We start from the raw sequence: 19,737 nt of genomic DNA, 5'->3' as shown, positions 1-19,737 counted from the left end.
GGCTAAACGCCAAACAGAACACAGCGCGGGACAAAGGAGCGGGAGAGAGGCGTCCCATTGTGGCTCCGTTTGAAAGGATTGGGCACTTTTGTCCCTTTTTGAACCGGCAGATCACTAAAGGATACATCCCGGTGTCCTGAAACAAAGAGATCTGGTGTGACTCTAAGCCCTTTCTGTGGTGTTAAATGGGTTGGATGCTGATTGGATGTCAGTGAGAAAAGAAAAAAAGTCAGTCTCATATTATTGGATTGCGCGACTCTTACTTCGTAATCATACTTTTTTTCCCTTCTCATTCTTATATCTGATCACAAACTCCCTCTTTCAATCCACTGGACTCCATTATTGTACAATCACAGCATATATTTAACTTAAAAGACATCAACAGCAGCTGAGATCATGTCATTAGCTGCTTCGCCCCTCGTGAGCGAGTCTGTACTCGGCATCACGGCTGGGAAAAGTCCACACGGCCTTATCATATCTTCTCCAGCATGCCAGGAGAGGACGCCCCGTATCAGAGCACTGCTTGTTGTGTACAAATCAGCTGTTGACTTCAGAGTTAATGAACTGTGCGTCCAAAAAGAGAAAAATTAAAGGAAACGTGAACAGGGAAAGTGGGCGTATGAAGACTTCGTGGTGCGTTACACTCCAGGCCTCCAGGGGGCAGCGCAGCGGGACAAGTGTTATTATGCTGCAGTCATACACAGATTCAAAAATGGATGTCATGGCTGCGAGCCAAGGAAACGAGGCCGTGCACCACGTCTTACAACATTTTATTTCCCCCCTGTATATTTAGTTTTTAGTATTAAGTTTTTAGTATTTAGTTTTGTGTTTTATATTTATGTTCATTGATGCTCCGATTGATGCGCTGCTGTGATTTTTGAAATTTCCCCGCTGTGGGACGAATAAAGGAATATCATATAAAAAAATATGTAATAATGGTCAATAAAATCCACAGCGTACAGAGTCTTTCTTTTTCTTTTCTAAACGTGATGTCCAGGAAGGAGGAAAAAAAGTTGTGGTTGTGCGAGGTACTGAAATAGTTGTCATTTTTAAAAGAGAGAAAGCCTAACAGAAACAAACTGGTATTCAATGGCAATGTACAATAAGAGGAAACGCCACTATAATGTTTCTGTATTTCTATTTGTAAATAATAGCTGGACAAAATAAGCTTTTAAGAGACATTTTTTGTGACAATTGGAAATGGGGAAATTCATTTTAGACTTTGCTTTTGAGCGGTAACTATTTCACCCACTGGCTCTAAGACAAAAAGAGGAACTATTTCTAAAAAACAGTCTCCACATTTAAGAGTAGACTAAAGTCTTTCCTCTTGATGGTCTTATAGTTGGGGCTGAGTCAGGTTCACCTGGTCCCGCCCCTAGAGATGCTGCTAGAGGCTGATAGGCTGCTGGGGGACGTCTAGGATACACTGAGCACCTCTCTCCTCTTCTCTCTCTCCTTATTGATGCATTTACATCTCTCCATCACACATTATCAACTCTGCTTCCTCTCTTTGTGACTTCCCGTCTCAAAGGGTCTATCGGACCCGGCTCGGTCTGAAGCCTCCTGCCTGGTGGGTCGACCTCCTGTCATGACCCGGCTGGTTTTTCTATTTCTTGGGAGTTTTTCCTGATCCGTTCAAAGGTCAGGGATGTCGTACGTGTACAGATTATAAAGCCCACTGAGGAAAAATTCATAATTTGTGATATTGGGCTATATAAAAGAAACTGAATACTCTTTCCAGTGGAGTAAAAGAGGGAGGAGGAGGATACGGAGACGTCAACAATACAGAAAGCAGTCCATCCCGAGTGACGGAGGCAAATAATGGGTGGAGGAGAGTAACGTGGGTGTTGGCGGAGTACGCTAATGACCAGAGGACAGAGAGGAACTAAATAAATACAATCAATACATGGCTACTTCCAGCCAATCAGTGTACACGTTACTAACTCTGCTTTCTCCCCGGAGTCCGTGTGACTTCACGTCTCATGGGGTCATCGGACCCTATGAGACGGCATAGATCCTATCTGCCTGATGGATCATCGAGGTCTGGGTCGTGGAGTAGGGTTGGGTACCGAAACCCGGTGCCAATATGGTACCTGTTCCGATACCCGTGTGATACACCCCGAAGCAAACGCAGCATTTCGGTGCTTCTTGGTGACTCCGCCCTGTCAGCAGTTCTGAGCCTCGCTCGCCGTGTGTGTGACGTGAACCCCCGTGTCGAGCACACCATCGTCAGGCTGGGTGCGATGGGGCGTCACGGTCCCCTGAACGCCTGGCAGAGTAGCTGGCGCTAGCTACTGACTTCGGCGTGACCTGATTGGTTGTTCTCTTTGCCCATCAACACAGTGACAGGATTAACCTATAATGGAGAACATATATTGTGTATGTTAACAGTCTGATATCCGTTGTTTGTCAGTGCTATCGGTTCAGGCACCGTTTAGGCACCGGTATCGTTTTAAAAGTACCGGTTTAGCACCGGTATCGGAAAAAACCCAAACGATACCCATCCCTATCGTGGAGTTCCTGCTCCTGACTACGCCACTGTCCTGTTGAGACTCCGCCCACTCCTCCTCCCCACCGCCATCTGCCTGATGGATCGTGGAGGTCTCCATCGTGGAATATGCCTACTATGAACTATTCATACACTGTCATATTCATTGAATGTATTTTAACTCTAAATCTGTCCTTCTGTACACATGACATCTATTGCATCTGTCCATCCTGGAGAGGGATCCTCCTCTGTTGCTCTCCTCCAGGTTTCTTCCCTTTTTCCCCTGAAGGGTTATTTGGGAGTTTTTCCTGGTCCGATGTGAGGTTTTGGGACAGGGATGTCTATGTGTACAGATTGTAAAGCACTCCGAGACAAATTTGTAATTTGTGAAATTGGGCTATACAAATAAACTGAATTGAATTGAATATGTATATGGTGCTTTAGCTCGCTGTGAGATGATCCCGAAGCAGCCACACACACACACACACACACACACACACACACACACACACACACACACACACACACACACACACACACACACACACACACACACACACACACACACACACACGTTACTAAGCAACAGCAGTGCACAGAATTCCTCCATCTATGCCTCAAGAGTATGTGTTTGTGTGTGTGTAAAGTGTGTGTTTGTTTGTGAGTGTGTGTCGGGGGTTCAGTGCCTGTGGGTATGGATGGATGACATGGCAGGGGACGTTCATGATGATTTCTGCTCGTCGGTTCACGTCCAACATTGGACCAAAGAGGAGGAATCTGGGCGTTTAAAATCGTGAGGCAACTCACAGACGGCCGAGGAATTTTATCGCATGCCGTGTTTGTGTTTGTGCATACCAGAACGTGAGAGGAGAGGTTCAGGGGGTCAGTGGAGAGGATCCAGTGTTCACCCAGACAATATGCGCCCCTTTGACTGGACATCCAAACATTGCCATAGAGTCCATGGGATTTATGGCTGACCAAAGACACGATGGGGTTATGGGGTATTTCTTTATAACGGCTTGTCATTTTGATTACCCACTTCAAAAGAGTGAGATATACGGCATCTTGAACTCAATGTTTGGGACTTTGAGAGGAATCTCACCTCCGAGTGTTGCTCTAACTTGTCCTGAACAGAAGCTTATCTCGAATTGCCCCCCCCCCCCTCTCCTATCTGATGCTCTGCTCAACACAGTGAGGAGGAAGTGGAGAAGAATGTGTCTGTACTGCCCTTGTGATAGCATCACATCTGCCCCTCGAACAGGGGGGGGGGGGGGGTGTTGGGTAGATGGATAAAGGAACACAGCTCCGGTCGAACCAGTACAGCCCAACCCTGAGGCACGAGAAGGAACCTCTAGCACAGCTTTAAAGCAAACAATTCAGTTTATAGCCCACAGCAGACGGACGTCTGTGTTGCATTATGAGGGAGAAAGAAACGATCTGGCACAGTCTCAGGGAGTCACAACGAGAGCTTCGACTGGCATATTATGGATAAAAACCAAGAATAATCCTCTCAGAATACCCCCCCCACACACACACACACACACACACTGCTCGAGTTTGCTGCCATGGCTACTTCCCTCAGTGCGTTTCTTCCATTCTTCCTTGCCGTCGTTCCTCGGCGAGGCCTTCCTGCCGAAGACAATAACGACGACGCGCGCGCGAGAGAGAGAGAGAGAGAGAGAGAACGTCACTGGAGGACGCACGGAAGCAGAGAGCTGGAAACTCGCTGCTCTTTCTCTACTGACACAAACAACCCAAAAGGGGCTGTGAGCAGATGAGAGAACACCGTGTTGACCATGAACTCAGCTTCCTCAGCCACTGGTGGGAGGACCGAAGAACCCAGATCTCAAAGGGAGGATGTGAGCCACCGCGAATCAGATTAGACTTTTTTTCCCCCATGACTCCTTCACTACCGTCACTATTTCGGCCAAACGTCTCCTCCCACCCCCCCCTCCAAATTACAAGAGATAGACAAACTGCTGCTCTGGGGAAGACAGTTGGATCCGACGCGTTACAAGCGGTGGGGAATAAGTCCGGCCAGAGTCCAGAGTAACAGACATCCTTTATGTGAATCTCGAGCCCAGCTGAAACCGTCACTCAACATTCTTTCCATTCCCAGAGGGCCGTAACTTGTCTGGTTTCCACTGCAAGTTATCTCCCTCTCACTCTCTCTCTTTCTCTCTCCTTTTCCTCTCTCTCTCTCCTGAGCGGGAAGGTTCAAAATTCAAACCTACTCCCTCCCCCTTTTTTTAGACTAAACTAGTAATTCTTGTTCACAGGAGAGAGGGAGAAAACGTGACAATATACCCAGAGAGCAGAACTATTTAAAAAAACACAGCGTACGAATAAATGTCTCAGGTACACATTTTCACGTCCCATAATCAAGCACGCACAGCAAAGTATCGCTGTCATAATGGGTCATATGTGTACAGTCGCTGGAGAGCCGCTCATTACTCAATGCAGAAGTTGGGGGGTGGAAACACACCAGGCCCCGGTCGAGTACAGTCAGAGAGGAATGTCTCCAAGAAGAGCTGCATAAATAAATAAATAAAGGTGGCAGTTCTGCTGGGGGCACCCTGAGTTAAAGGGGGGTGGGGGGAGGTGCAGCATCCCCTCATCATATTTGCAGTGTTGACCTTGTGGGAGGAATGACAGATGGCTATTTTATGTCCATATATGACATATTGCAGTGATGATAACTTATATTATATATATAATATATATATATATTATATATATTATATATATTTTATTTTTATTTTTTTGGTAGCCCCTAACAAATGGCTATGCCTCAAATGAAGCTTCATGGTTTTAGGCTTGATGGGTAGAGCATGTAAATGCAAGATGAATTGTTTGCTCTTCAGATTGGGTGATTTTGAAACGCAGCCTACCTCTTTGAGCTGGTCCAGCTCCTGCCGGACGGCCTCGTACTCGACCTCCAGGTCGTCGTACTGCTGTTTGAGCTGCTGCTTCTCCTCCAGCACCGCCAGTCCGTACTCCGCCGCCTGGATCTTCTCCTTCGTGGTGTCGCTCAGCTCCCGGGAGAGGCGCTCGATCTCCGCCCGCACCCACTCCGGCGCGGCCTTCAGCGACCGCATCGTGCCGGGGTAGCCCTGCTCTTCTATGGACATGGTCGGTATACCGGTGACGATCGACCGGCGTGCGACAGCTGATCTGCGACAAGAGGTGGTGGTGTTGGAGGAGGAGGAGGATGAGGAGGAGGAGGAGGAGGAGGAGGATGTTCGAAGCGTCTTCAGGCGGTGTAACCTTGAAGGTGGAGCGGTTGCTTAAATTCGTCGGTATTTAAATTGCATGATTGCTACGCTTGCGTCTCTGGCGGCCGTTCTTCTTTTCTTCGGTCATCTAGATGACCGCTGTGTTGTTATCTCCGACGGGGGGAGCACGTCGTTATCTCCTAAAATCGTTCCATCGTTAGGGTCCTGCGCCTCCTTCACCTCTCCCCCGGCTTGTCGGAGCGATCGCGCCGGAGCTGGAGTACCAATTGCCAAGACAAGAGAGAGGATGACCAACTTCCGGTTGTTATTTTTCAAAACAAAATTCCTTTCTGAATACATGTGAAGAAATAGGCTTCAGAGCGTACGTGGTTGTGAATTTGATTAGCTTGAATTACTTTATAAAATGGCTATAACAATACATGTACAGGAGAATAATAGTTTATCAAAACATATGTAAGTGTCAGAGATCTCGTATTTTATTTTGAAGGCCCAATCTATTAACTTCCGTTAAATATATGTCATCATCACCGGCTTTTTTGAAACAGCTGAACGGTTGGTTGAAATTATATGCAGCTACGCAACCAGCCGGGACCGCTGCGTCACAGCGCCGCAGTGCTTCATGGGAAATGTAGTACGCATAGTACGTAAAGCCACGCAAAGCGGTTTGCCGACGCCAGGAACTGAACTCATTTCCCACTAGGCTTTGTTTCTCTGCCGATGTGGAGCGCGGAAATCTGTTGCCCGAGGCGTTTGTTGTCTCGGAAACGTTAATTAACTAATATTTTCATATATATAGATATTATTATTTATTTATTTCAGATATTTACACATTCGGTCCTCTGGGCTACACATGAAGATAGATAGATAGATAGATACTTTATTAATCCCCAAGGGGAAATTTGTCGTGACAGTAGCAGCAACACACAAGAATAAAAACAAAACACAAAATATAAGAAACAGGGATGAAAGATATAGAAGTATACAAGTAAAATCATTTAGGTTCCACTTAAACTAGCAGTCCCAAAAAAGTCCACCTTTCTCCCTATTTACACTTTCATATGATGAATTTGTTCTTAAATGTACTCGTGGAATGTACTTGACACAGCTTAGGATACTTAATCTTGTAGGTCTACTTCAAAATGGAAATACTTGAGAATATACATTGCATCCCACCTAATATTTCAACTCAAAATGTGAAAAATCACTCCTAGCTAATTTAGATACAAAACCTAAGTTCATTTTGAATTTGCATGTATTATTGCATGGAACAACAATACAATATTGTTTGGTTTCGTCCTTGTGGTTTTATCCTGATTGTTAGCTTATTATTGAATACCTTTACTCTAGTTCAGAGTACACATGAATACCTTTACTCTAGTTCAGAGTACACAGGAATACCTTTCCATTAAAGGTATTCCTGTGGCTCTGCATTCCCTCGTCACAGTAATGCCTGCCTGTGGTTTAACTCTGGACCTGGTAGTACTGGTCATGCTGAGTACTATGCTTAGTACTATGCTTAGTAAGTACTATGCTTAGTACTATATTTAGGTAGGCCTACATGTCCAAGCTTAGTAGTCTTGTGTTCCTGTAATATTTGTTATCCCCTCTGGTGCTGTTGATGGTTTTAGATGTTGCATAATACACATAATGTAATCATTCAAAAGGATTTATGATACATCTAAAATATACACAATGGGCATTTTATAAATTCAGATTTGAATCTGTGCCTTTGCACTATAATGTCGACGCCATCGTTTTAGGACTGCGTCGGGGTCAGAGGCCAGGAAGTCACTCCGAACACGATGGACTGACCTCGCCCCGCTGACCCTGACCGGCTTTAGCGAGCTGTCACGTAAGCCAATCAGCTTCCAGCTACTTGCTCCGTACGTCACCGCCGTGCCACTATTTGGAGGAGAGATTCAGTGGCTCCGTTTTTAGAAATCCTCTCGCTCTCTCAGGACAAAAGTCCCCCAAAATCTCGCCGATGTTACGCATATCAACAAGATCAACCAGGCGAGTGTTACCTCAGGACAACGTGTGCATTAATAAACACACAGAATATGACGTGTCTCACAACCGTCCAGCAGACGCTGAGAGGGATGTAGGCTGCAGGGTGACTTTTTTGTTGAGGAGCGGGTGCTCTATTTCGACGCCTGTGCAGTAATACGATTAGCAGTCTAATCCAGGAGGAGTCAGGATTACATAACACCCCCCCCCCCCCCCCCACAGAGCAGCATAAACCTGTTCTTGGGGACACTTACAATACTTTTCAAACACTTTCTTGGGGTTAATTTTTTCACATCCACGTTTGATCCGTGGTGTGGGGTGGGATGATCGGGGGCCCTCCACAAAAAAGCAGCACAGAGGATCCTGTGGGGGTCTCTGGATGGGGGTTTGCCCCCTCCCTGGCCACACGGGGATAATCCAGAGACGAATCAAATCAAGCGAGAGCTACAGGATTGACTTTCGACAGGAGAGCGTCAGCGAGGCGGAAGTCGATGACAACTGTGAAGCGCTCGTTTCCGTGGATGTGGGCCGCGGGCGTCTCGTCTCACCGACTGCAGGTAAGACAAGTTTTCATTTTATATTCTATCTATGTGCTTGTTTTTACTGAGTGGTCCTTCCTGGTCAGATATTCAAATGTTGTTGTTGCATATGCCAATGTTGCACTGTGATGTAAAACCATACAGCGAAGAAGAGAAAATCCTGAAATGGATTATTATTATTATTAATATTATTATTAATATTATTATTATGTGACCTTCAGGTGGAGCTCTGATGGAATACAGTGAGTGAGGACGGTGGTTGAATTCAATCAGTTGATTTTGTATAGCCCAATATCACAAATTACAAATGTGCCTCAGAGGGCTTTACAATCTGTACACATACGACATCCCTGACCTTTGACCTCACATCGGGTAGTTGGGCACGTGGTACATGTATATATCAGGTATAACCGTAGTTTACCTAGATACATTTCTAATGTGCCAGACTAGAGGATATTTGGAATGTCATGCCATGATGGCAGACTTGCAATTCCAGGTCAGGATTAAACACCTCTTGAAGTGATCGCTCGCCAACCACAAATGATCCTAATCATGTCGGCGTTACAGAGCAACGTACGTATGCTGGAGAAACTACAGCATCTCACAGCCTCACATGTTATAAGAAGGAATACAGACAGAAATATTAAAACAATTAATAGTCTGGCCATACAACCATTTCTACACAAGAAGCAAACTGATCTCAGATCAGAATTCATGGAGCTCCTGGCGTGTCATGAGAGACATTATTGCTGTTTAATAAGCTGTTAAAGGTGCATTGGGTAAATTAAACACGCCCATGAAAGGATCCGATTCAGTCATTGGAAAAAAACTAATTAGTAACGATTAAAACAAGATTTGTTTTTCTTGACCAAAATCACAGCTGTGTGTTGACAGCCTTTCTGTATTTGTATCAGACTGTTCAATAAATCAGTCGTCAATATCTTCCCAATATCTTGTCAACCTTAATTATTTATTTATTTCTTCGATATCGTGTTTTGACATTCTGCTTAATTTTGCGAAAAATAAATACCAAGTCTTCACGTGGAACAGTGGAAATGATTTGCTTTGCAATTAAAATAACATAAAACAGATACATTCTATTATTATTACAATTGTAGATTAAAGCGTGTCTAATATCAGATGTACCCCCCCCCCCCCCCTCCTCCTCTACCTCGAGTCAGAGCCCCCAGGCCGAAGTACACTCTGGTGGGAGAAGCTCTACGTTACGTCATCCCCGGACACGTGCAATGCTCGATGGGCTGCGGAGGCCAAGACTGCAAGTTTGACAACCCGAGTTCCTGGAGCGAGCAGGACCAGGCCATCAAAGGCCTCTACTCGTCCTGGTACACAGCACAACACGACCCACACGGTCCATTTCAGTCCACCCCGATAACCAGTTTGCTGCGCTTTCAGGGTTTCCGATCACCTCCTAGCGATGTCCAGACCCTCGACGGAAACCATCGAGAAGTACGACGTCATCGACCAATTCAGGAGGTAAAAGTTGTTGTTGTTTTTCAACCTGATTTAGGATCGCTCAGCACCTGAAGAATGAGAATAACATGTACGCGTCGCCTGAAAACGATAATCCTCTCCACACGTGGATTTTTATTACATATATATATATATATATTCTTTAACTAAAACCCTCTTCACCATTTCAGTTTATTTCTACAATTTTGGCTGGAGCGACTACGGGGTGGCCAACCTCACCGCGGTGCTGGACATGGTGACCGTCACGGCCTTCGCTCGGAAGGAGGGGAAGATCGCGGTCCACTGTCACGCCGGTCTCGGCAGAACAGGTAGATCTGATTCTGAGGGGGGGGGGGGGGGCGTCGCCTTCTCACCTTCTCACATCGCCGATGACCGCTCCCCCCCCCCCCCTTCTCCGCCCTCGCAGGTGTGCTGCTGGCGTGTTTCTTGGCCTACGCCACCAGGATGACCGCCAACCAGGCCATCGCGTACGTCCGCGCCAAACGCATCGACTCCATCCAGACCCGCGGTCAGCTGCGCTGCGTCAGAGACTTCGTCCGGTTCCTCGCCCCTCTGAGGAGCGTGTCGCCCTGACCCAGTACCTGAACCGCCAACGGCACATGCTGCACGGCCACGAGAGTAAGGAGCTGAGGCACCTGCCGAAGATCGTCCGGCTGGTGTCCGGGCTGCTGTTGGACATCTACAGCTCCCAGACTGCCTCACCACTCACCCAGCTGCAGGTGCTGAGGACATCTAACTGAGGCAGGGCTGGGAAGCTGAAGAAGAGACGGAGGGGAGAGCACAAGGAGCATCTGTTTCTCCACCCGGGATGCTTTTTGTTGAAGGACGGACTTTTTTAAAATTAGTTTGAAGAATAAACATTCCCCTGCATTTTTAAACCTATCACTTCTGCCTGTTTTTACTCCTCCCTTGCGCTGCCCCACCCTAGCCGGCGCTATAGGGACATTACTGATCTCCATCTTTGTACTTTAAATGCAACTAAACAAGCGAGTATTTTTTTTCCTCCTTGAGTTTTCCGAAGTAAAAGTAAAGTACGACGACGCGTGTTGCAGGCCGAGCTGAACCAAGGCGGCGGCTCCCTTCATCCTCACCGGGCTCATTGGGCGTGGCTGGAGCAGCTCAGAGAGCCGGCCGTCTCCGTCCGGGAAGCCGAGGCCCTGAAGCCCGACGCCGCCGACGCCCAGAGCGTCCTCGGCGCACTGGACCAGGTCAGCGAGCGAGTTCCGTGCCGGCGGCGCCCGGTACCGGGAGGAGGCGGCGGCCTTTTTAACCTTCGCCTTCGTCTCTTCATCCCCAGGCCTCCAAGCAAACATTAACGTGCGTACTGGATTGCATGGCTCACATGCTGGCGATACCGGAAGAGGTGGAGGCCGCTTTCCTGAAGCGTACCATCAAGGCGTTCACCTGGGTGAGAAAAACCAACGCACCCGATGAATAAATAGAATTTCCTTGTCATTGGGTTTTGTTATCCGGCAACTTGAGTCTCGTTTGCCGTCGAGCAGGTGGAAAACATCTCGGAGGATGCAGGCCGAGTGTACGAGTCCATGACCACGGCCCAGCGCTGCGTCCTCAAGGACTTGAGGTGCTCGGCCCTCGGCGCGGAGGAGGCGCGTGTCCCTTCCCTTTAAACGGGGGCACGACCGGTCCTGTACGTGTATATGCACGGAGGCGGGAGAGAGGCTTTTTTGTTGTGTGCCTTGTGACAAAATGACGTCATATGTAATAGCTTTTTGAAGATCTCTCCTTTTTTTCTTTTCTTTTTTTGATTTGGGCTAAATAAAACGTATGGAACGCAGATTATTTTCGCGAATACATAACTAACCTGTCTCAGTATTTTCTTACCTCAGTAGTGAACATATTTCGCGATTATTATTATTATTTTTTTTATTATTATTATTATAGAAAAAAATATAAAAACTAAGAAAAAATGATAGAGAAAACTAAGGAAAAATTATAGAATAAATGATGAGGAACATGGAGAAATAATCGCAAATGAATAAATAAACAAAGCAATTGGTAAGATACTTAGTACTAACTATCCGACATGGGAAACGGGGCGGAGCTAAAAAGTTACCAGAAGTAAGGGCGGAGCAGAAGAGACATCTCCAAGCCCGGAGAGGCAGCCGGTGTTTCACCGTTCTACTTCATGGAGCTTTGCTTCGTTGTGTTATCAGGGTTCTTGCACATTTTGACCAAAGGGACTTTTCTAGAACTTTTCCAGGACTTTAAACCAAATTTCAATGACCAAACTTAATTTTTTTATCTCGGTGTATACATGAAAAAGTAAGAAAATTTCGTATTTAAACTAACAATGAGAATTCCAAAGCATACAGTATATCACATTAAATGACACAAATGAATGAGACAAGTTTGATTAAAATAATTAAATATTTATGTTTATTCAGTTACGGTGCGTTCACTTGCAGCGCGAATAATTTGCGATTATGAAAGAGAAGGCCGACTTATAATTTGAGCGTCATTCTTTAAAAAGCATATTCATTATTTAAAACTCAGCGTGAATGCACATATGAATATAACAAATGTCCATGACTTTTCCAAAACTTTGGGGATTTCATTTTCTTCTCTTGGACTTTTTCAGCCCATTCACAAATTCCATGACTTTTCCAGGTTTTTTTATGACCGTACGAACCCTGTATGGAAGAGTTTAAATGAAGATGAAACCTACCTAAATAAGAAGAAAGAAAAAAAGAAAAAGTTGTTGTGTAGTGAGTGAAATCAAGTTTAAATCTAGATGAATCAATCCCCATGAAGAGGGGAAACTGCAACGGGCTAAAAAACGGAAACTTGATCCCCCTTATACCTTTAAACTTTATTCAGTGTATCAATGCCTTTCCCAAGACATCTCTAAAAGTAGATAAACCACAGAACACCCGAATGCCTGCACACACGACGGACAGTTCACAATAATAAAACGCACACGTTCCTCCTCCCGGTGGGTCGCGGGGTCAGGAGGTGAACGAATACGCCTTCAGGACGTCCTTCCCGTCGCTCCCCTCGGCCGAGGCCACGATGCTGGAGTAGTCGCAGGCCACGTGCGTGAACCCTCTTGAAAAAAAAACAGGGACCATTTTTTTTAGAAATGAGGAAATACCTGAAGTCAGGCTGGTTTGAGACGGCGAGCGGTACCTGGACGCCGTGTGGGAGCCTCCCAGCAGGTGGTACCGGCTCTCCAGGGTCGACCCGCCGCGGCCTCCGTCGTTCCTCCACGTCAGCACTCGCAAGGAGAGGTCCCGAGAGGCCGTGACCACGCGGAAGCCGTCCTGTACACACACATTACCGGTTACACTAGCGCTCAAAAGATTGGGGTCACTTAGAAATGTTATTAATTTTCAAAGAAAAGCTCTGTTTTTTTAATTAAGATAACATTAAATGAATCATAAATACTCTCTCTACATAGTTAGTGTGTAAATGACTCTTCTCTGGTTTTTAATGAAGTCTCTACAGAGGTGTATAGAGGCCCATCTCCAGTGTTCTAATGGTACATCGTGTTATCGCCTTAGAAGACTAACGGAGGGGTAGCAAACCCTTTAAACCCTTTTGATGTGAGCGCAGCTGAAAACAGTTATGCTGCTGAGAGAAAGCTATAAAACTGGCCTTCCTTTGATCGAAATTAATATTTCAAATAAAAATCATTATTTCTAACCGTGTCAATGTTTTGACTATATTTGTTTTATTCATTTTTCAATTCATTTGATAAATATAAGTTTGAGTTTTCATGGAAAACACCAAACTTTCGACCGGGCTACGAGATGAAGACACACAACCCACCACACACACGGAGGAGATGGGCATGGCGTGCTCCTTGAAGCTGGCCAGCAGGGCTCCGGTCACGGAGTAGACCCACAGCTCCGCACCCGCTGCCAGCACCAAGCAGGCGCTGTCTTTGGCCCGCAGGAGCACGTGCGAGGCCCGTCGGTTCAGCGGCAAGGGGAAGGACGCCACCTGCTGGACTAGGATGGGAGCCACAAATCATCACCGGCAGAAGCCAACGGTCATAAGTAGAGAAAAGAAGGGGGGGAAAATCAACCTTTTAATAATAATAATAATATAAATGCATTTAATTTATATGGCGCTTTTTCAAGGTACTCTAAGACACTTGACATCGCATAAGGATTTAAAACCAAATTTCCATGACTAAAAATGTTCTGAAATGAAAAAGTGAGAACATGTCGTATTTAAACTAACTGAGAATTCCAAAGCATACAGTATATAACCTTAAATGACCCAAATGAATGAGAGACAATAGTTTGATAAAAAGAATAAACATTTATATAAATGTTTATTCTTTTTATCAAACTATATTGTTTCACCATCACCTTAAACTTGCACCGCGAGTATGAAGAGCGTATGCCGGCTTCTATTTTGAGCATCTTTCTTTTACAAACATATAAATTATTTCAAACTCAGCGTTAATCAAAACAACACATTTACATGACTTTTCCAAAACTTTTGAGATTTTTTTTTTTTGTAAGGACTTTTCCAAACCTGGAAATAACCAATTTAAAATTCCAAGACTTTTCCCTGTTAAAACATCCTAAAATCTATAAAATAAAAGTAACTAAAATGACCATAAAAACAATAATAATAATTTTTAAAAATGAGAACATAGAGCAATACACAATCACACATTAAAAAGCACTTCTGAACAGGTGGCTTTTGATTTGTGATTTTTAAATGGAAAAGTCGGTGCGGTCTCGGATGAGTTTGGGGAGAGGGTTCCAGAGGGAGGGGGCCAGATATAAAGGAGAAAAAAAACTAAAATATAGATCTCAGGATACTCTATATGGGGATACTGAGTTGTGGACCTGTTTCTTACATATTTTCATAAACGCTCATTTAAAGGCACAGTGTCTGAAGACATGCCGTGTGCATTTCTCCATGGATTGAGCTTTTAGAATCATTTTGTTATCGCAATAAGACCTGCCAAATCACACATTTAAAAAAGACATAAAAATCATACTTTCTAATAAGTGGAACCTTTAATTTCCACTGGAGATTTATTTAAAAAATGCCAGTCATCCACGTAAATAAGCTAAATGCACAATTGCATCCGTATTTGCACCAGCAGCTTAGTTTATGGTGGATTTTCCTCGAATGATTCACCGGCTGCAATGTTTCTAACGGTCCAGAGCACACGCCTCACTCCTCCTCACCCTGGATCGAGGACTTGTACTTGGTCTTCTCCAGGCTGACGTCGAACACGGTGAGGACGCTGCTGTTCGTCCGCTCGCCGCCGTGGACCACGGCCAGCCTGGCGGGCTGAGAGGGGATGAAGACGGCCGCCTGGCAGCCGGTGACCGGCACAGACCGGCACAGGGGGTCTTCGTCCTCCAACGGCGAGGTTAAGCTCTCGGTGTAGATCACCTGACCGCAAAAAGCAAACGAGAGAAATCTACCAAACGTGCACGGTTCTTTTTGGCAGAAAAGGAGACAGGAAGCGCACGCATCGGTCGACCTTTGGACTCAAATCGTTGGCGTCCTTGGTTCCGCCGGCGATCCACCTCTTGTCCGGTGAAACGAGCAAGGCGTTGACTTTGAAGTTGTCGCACACCACCACGCTGGACTTTTGAGTCAAGGCCGGGTCGGCCAGTGTGCACACGGCTCCCCGACTGGTTCCGACCTGGACGAGAATATCACGCGTTGCTCAAATATATGATGGATATGAAATATTTTCTGGAGATTCTGCCGTTCCTTACGGTCAGAAACCAGTCGTCGTGGACGTTGTACTGTAGGAGTGTACAGTGCGGCGACGCGGTAGCGAAGGAGGCCACCTCCTGGCCGCTCTGAGCCCGCCAGGTCTTGACGAGGCCCGCGGAGTCCGCCGTGATCACGACTTCACGCTGCTCATCGATCACCATCGCCGTCAGGGGGCTCTGCACGGGACTGCACCACAGGACTTCACCCTGAGGGGGGACAACAAACAAAGGTCAAAGGCATCGGGAGGTCAACGCCTCGGGGGACGACGTGCATTCCAGTAACGCGCTGCACGACTCAGTCCAGCTTTACGTGTTTACTGGGGCATAGTCATACAAATACATTTAGGGTAGATGAAAAAAATATATATATATATTTATATATATATATATATATATAAATATATATATGTGTATATGTATGTATGTATATATATACATATATATACATAAATATCTATATATAAAATATCTATATATATATACATATATCTAAATATATATGTATATATATGTGTATTATTATATATATTTATGTCTACAGGACTGTCTCAGAAAATTAGAATATTGTGATGAAGTTCTTTATTTTCTGTAATGCAATTAAAAAAACAAAAATGTCATGCATTCTGGATTCATTACAAATCAACTGAAATATTGCAAGCCTTTTATTCTGATTTATTGCTGATTATGGCTTACAGCTTAAGAAAACTCAAATATCCTATCTCTAAATATTAGAATATCATGAAAAAGTATACTAGTAGGGTATTAAACAAATCACTTGAATTGTCTAATTAACTCGAAACACCTGCAAGGGTTTCCTGAGCCTTGACAAACACTCAGCTGTTATAAATCTTTTTTTTTACTTGGTCTGAGGAAATATTAAAATTTTATGAGATAGGATTTTAGAGTTTTCTTAAACTGTAAGCCATAATCAGCAATATTAAAAGAATAAAAGGCTTGCAATATTTCAGTTGATTTGTAATGAATCCAGAATGCATGACATTTTTGTTTTTTTAATTGCATTACAGAAAATAAAGAACTTTATCACAATATTCTAATTTTCTGAGACAGTCCTGTATATATGTATATATATATACATAAATATATATGTATATATACACATATATACTGTATATATAAATATATATATAATATCTATATATATACATGTCTTTATATTTTTATTTTTGTAATTTTTATTTAATTAAAAAATACAATTACATGCATTTCTGAAATCAACTGAAACTGAATAAGCCTTTTTTTTATTTTTATTCTTGATATGATTGCTTTACAGCTTAAAAACCCAAAAACCTATCTCATAAAAATTTTAATATTTTCTTCAGACCGTTAAAAAACACTGAATATTGATAAAGTAGTTCTTTTTTTTCTGTAATTTTATTAAAAAAAAAAAATGTCAAAAATTCATCATCACTACATTCCTGTTAATATATTGAATTTTATTCTTTTAATATTGTTGATTATTTTTACAGCTTAAAAAACTAAAAAAAATATCAAAAAAAAAATTTTATACTTTTACCAAGTTAAAAAAAAGATTTATAACAGCTGAGTGTTTGTCAAGGCTCAGGAAACCCTTGCAGGTGTTTCGAGTTAATTAGACAATTCAAGTGATTTGTTTAATACCCTACTAGTATACTTTTTCATGATATTCTAATATTTAGAGATAGGATATTTGAGTTTTCTTAAACTGTAAGCCATAATCAGCAATAAATCAGAATAAATGTTTTTGTTCTTTAATTGCATTACAGAAAATAAAGAACTGTATATCTAAATATATATGTATATATATGTGTATATATAGATACATATATACATAAATATATATATGTATATATATATAAAATATCTAAATATATATATACATATAAATATATATGTAAATATAAATGTGTATATGTATATATATGTGTATATATATACATATATACATATATATGTATATGTAAAACTTACATCGAAAAATTTGGATGAGGGAGATCGATATTCAATCAAACTCTTCCTCCAAACAAGCATGGCGACTTAAAGGAACAGGGTGTCTACTGTGCTGTGCTGTGATTGGCTCCTTCTCTAGGAGAGAGAGAGAGAGAGTTGAGAACCCTTGACGAGCACATGAGAACCTTCAGTATTTAATAACTGTAATAACAATCGGCAGAAAGGCCTCGGCGCTCACATGCTGGATGTCCCACGCTCGGACCGTGCCGTCGGTGGAGGCGCTGCACACCGTGGAGCCGCTGGTCCAGACGTCAGGACGCTGAGCTGAATTTCCCTTCAGGTACGCAACACCCACCACCCTGCCTGAAGGGAAGCATGTGGAGATGTAAAAAGGGGAGAAAAGAGAAAGAGAGGGAGAGAGAGAGAGGGAGAGAGAGGGAGAGAGAGCATACCCGTGTGTCCTCTGAGGCTTTTGCAGGTGTAACCTCCCGACTTGCCTTCCGTCATCTTCGTCTCCAAGTGGCACCGTCGAAGGAAGTATCTCTTCCACGAGGGATTCACCCGTTCACTCCCCAGGACCGCGAGGTTACAGAAGCTCCAGCGCTGCAGACTCATCCTCCTGTTTCTCAGCAGAGACGCATGGGAACCCCAGATGTATTGATGCATCTTGTTTTAGAATAATAACCCGCAGTGGCTCCCCATACAGTAAAGGCATACAGCTCACGGATTAAACACGCGTGTCGATATCCTCATTGGCCGATAGGTCACCAACCAACACCCTTGTGGCCCACAGGGGAACTTAATATTCATGCAGCCTATATATGTGGAGACATTCCTGAAGAGGAATAAATGCTGTATTCATGTTTTTATTTTCATTATTTTATGTTCGAGTTAAAACAATAAAAATGGGCTTAGAGTTCAGCAGTCTGGAGTCTTGTTATTTGTGTGTGTGTATACAATGAAGAAAAACTGTAACACATCATGTAGTCTCCTGGGAAGACACGATGCAATACTGCAAATATAAATCAATATTGCAATACTTTCACCAGAGGGCCATATATTAGACTAAAGCAATGACCTAACAAATTTATTTAAATGTAAATATTGGATATTTCCACTTTAAAAAAGGAGTGACACATTCATAAACAAGTGCAAATTCATTAAATAAGAGATACACACGTCTCACCTCCATAGCCAGGGACTCTCTGCGGCTCCATTCCAATCCTATAAAATCACATCATTGTGAGTTGATATAAAGTTATGAATAGAGCTCTTTTTTGCGCACGAGCTACTTCCGCGAGACGAGTTGACACTCCCTACCTTACACACGGCGGAGGCGCGCATCAAGTCCTCCTCGGCCAGGAAAGTGAACACGTGAATGAGGCAATCGCTGATCAAGTGTGGCTGATGGAGATCCATACTGGCATCGATAATGTCGCGCGCCCCCCACATCAACTGTCACCCGTCAAAAATTACAGCGAGAGAGGTTCCGTCTACGGAAAGCACGCAGGGACACGAAGGTTTTGCTTTCGCTTTTTAGGCTGCGCGGTCTCCTGTTCCGCCGCTAGGTGTCGCCATTGTAAAAGGCTAGGGGGATCGCGGACGGAGACGCACCGCAGGGGACGCGCGCGCCATGATATACAACTTAAAAGTGGATGAATTATATATATATTATATAAATATGAAAACAAACTCAACTCAAGTAAAAAAAAAAGTGTTAAATATCACAAACGTGTGATTTGACCACGTGTTACCTCGGTGAAAAGAGTGGCATTCAGGCTATTTTTGAGGCAGCCTAATTATGAAGTAAAAAAAGGAGAACAAGTGTGTGCTCTTGGTTTTAAAATTCATGCTTTAAAAAACAAATAAAAAATAGTAAATCCAGTGAAGCAAAACTGTATAACATCTAAAAACATAAATCTATGGCCACATTGGGTTGAGCCCTGACCCATAATAACCAAAGAAGAAGCCACCCCAATCAGTCAAGGTGAATTCACAGAACAGGAGTGTGTGCGTGTGTACGTGTGTGTACGAGTGTGTGTGTGTGTGTCTCTATGTGTGTGTGTTGAGATTCAGCCCTGGCGGGATTCTTCAGCAGGGCCTCATGTCTCCTGTGAACACGCCCCAGATAGATGAGCCAGATATAAAGCCCAGACCTGCGGGTAGCAGAGGAGCTGTGAGAAAGGACAGAAGCGCACTTGCTCACCCCAAGGGTTACCTGTGACACCCTCGCCATGACAAGAAGGCCCAGCGGAAGGGGGCCACGTACAGGGAGTTTGGATCGTAACCTAACCGGCAATTTGTAAAAAAAG

The 19,737-nt window shown here is 44.0% G+C and overlaps 3 protein-coding genes across 7 annotated transcripts in view; 1 reads left to right on the top strand and 2 right to left on the bottom strand.

The window, feature by feature from the left end:
• The window catches only part of LOC130199105 (protein bicaudal D homolog 2-like), a 38,204-nt gene extending 32,264 nt beyond the window's left edge, over nucleotides 1-5,940 (bottom strand). The window contains exon 1 of one of the 2 annotated variants that reach the window (XM_056422324.1): nucleotides 5,380-5,940. In XM_056422324.1, the coding sequence (XP_056278299.1) occupies nucleotides 5,380-5,619 (240 nt within the window). In that variant the 5' untranslated portion in view covers nucleotides 5,620-5,940. The remainder of the gene's footprint in view (nucleotides 1-5,379) is intronic. The other variant, XM_056422322.1, reaches the window with a different exon arrangement.
• Nucleotides 5,941-6,066: 126 nt separating this feature from the next.
• ptpdc1b (protein tyrosine phosphatase domain containing 1b) lies at nucleotides 6,067-11,572 on the top strand. Of its 3 annotated transcripts, XR_008832755.1 has the most exons (7): nucleotides 6,563-8,288; nucleotides 9,452-9,550; nucleotides 9,684-9,764; nucleotides 9,932-10,069; nucleotides 10,168-10,969; nucleotides 11,059-11,169; nucleotides 11,264-11,572. XR_008832755.1 is itself a non-coding variant. In XM_056422325.1 (5 exons), the coding sequence occupies exons 1-4, from the start codon at nucleotides 9,411-9,413 to the stop codon at nucleotides 10,499-10,501; spliced, it is 756 nt and encodes a 251-aa protein (XP_056278300.1). In that variant the 5' UTR covers nucleotides 6,067-9,410; the 3' UTR covers nucleotides 10,502-11,169; nucleotides 11,264-11,572. The 3 variants fall into 3 exon arrangements, 1 of the variants encoding a protein (XP_056278300.1); XR_008832754.1 differs by having other exon boundaries at nucleotides 6,561-8,288; nucleotides 9,452-9,764; XM_056422325.1 differs by having other exon boundaries at nucleotides 6,067-9,613; nucleotides 10,168-11,169.
• Nucleotides 11,573-12,572: 1,000 nt separating this feature from the next.
• fbxw12 (F-box and WD repeat domain containing 12) lies at nucleotides 12,573-18,876 on the bottom strand. 2 transcript variants are annotated; one of them, XM_056423957.1, is made up of 10 exons: nucleotides 18,746-18,876; nucleotides 18,612-18,649; nucleotides 17,878-18,044; nucleotides 17,664-17,788; nucleotides 15,479-15,685; nucleotides 15,238-15,402; nucleotides 14,936-15,146; nucleotides 13,551-13,732; nucleotides 12,909-13,042; nucleotides 12,573-12,827 (listed from the first exon to the last, which is right to left on the bottom strand). In XM_056423957.1, exons 1-10 carry the CDS (start codon nucleotides 18,842-18,844, stop codon nucleotides 12,728-12,730), a joined length of 1,428 nt encoding a protein of 475 aa, XP_056279932.1. In that variant the 5' UTR covers nucleotides 18,845-18,876; the 3' UTR covers nucleotides 12,573-12,727. The 2 variants fall into 2 exon arrangements, with proteins under 2 accessions (XP_056279932.1, XP_056279931.1); XM_056423956.1 differs by having other exon boundaries at nucleotides 13,551-13,727.
• Nucleotides 18,877-19,737: the final 861 nt, after the last annotated feature.

The sequence above is a fragment of the Pseudoliparis swirei genome, chromosome 9 (assembly GCF_029220125.1).
Source record: "Pseudoliparis swirei isolate HS2019 ecotype Mariana Trench chromosome 9, NWPU_hadal_v1, whole genome shotgun sequence".
In the NCBI taxonomy this organism is placed as follows: Eukaryota; Metazoa; Chordata; class Actinopteri; order Perciformes; family Liparidae; genus Pseudoliparis; species Pseudoliparis swirei.
The sequence above is the reverse complement of the archived record's forward strand: the minus strand, read 5'-3'. Positions and strand labels throughout refer to the sequence as shown.

What these genes read in the sequence shown, in the direction of transcription:
- ptpdc1b (XM_056422325.1), top strand. Translation starts at nt 9,411, where the DNA reads ATGTACCCCCCCCCCCCCCCTCCTCCTCTACCTCGAGTCAGAGCCCCC. An exon ending in GTCATCGACCAATTCAGGAG is followed by an intron (nt 9,765 to 9,931) that starts GTAAAAGTTGTT and finishes TCACCATTTCAG; the next exon opens with TTTATTTCTACAATTTTGGC. An exon ending in CGCCGGTCTCGGCAGAACAG is followed by an intron (nt 10,070 to 10,167) that starts GTAGATCTGATT and finishes CCGCCCTCGCAG; the next exon opens with GTGTGCTGCTGGCGTGTTTC.
- fbxw12 (XM_056423956.1), bottom strand. Translation starts at nt 18,844, where the DNA reads ATGGATCTCCATCAGCCACACTTGATCAGCGATTGCCTCATTCACGTG. An exon ending in AAGCCTCAGAGGACACACGG is followed by an intron (nt 17,789 to 17,877) that starts GTATGCTCTCTC and finishes GCTTCCCTTCAG; the next exon opens with GCAGGGTGGTGGGTGTTGCG. An exon ending in GGCTCCCACACGGCGTCCAG is followed by an intron (nt 12,828 to 12,908) that starts GTACCGCTCGCC and finishes TTTTTTTTCAAG; the next exon opens with AGGGTTCACGCACGTGGCCT.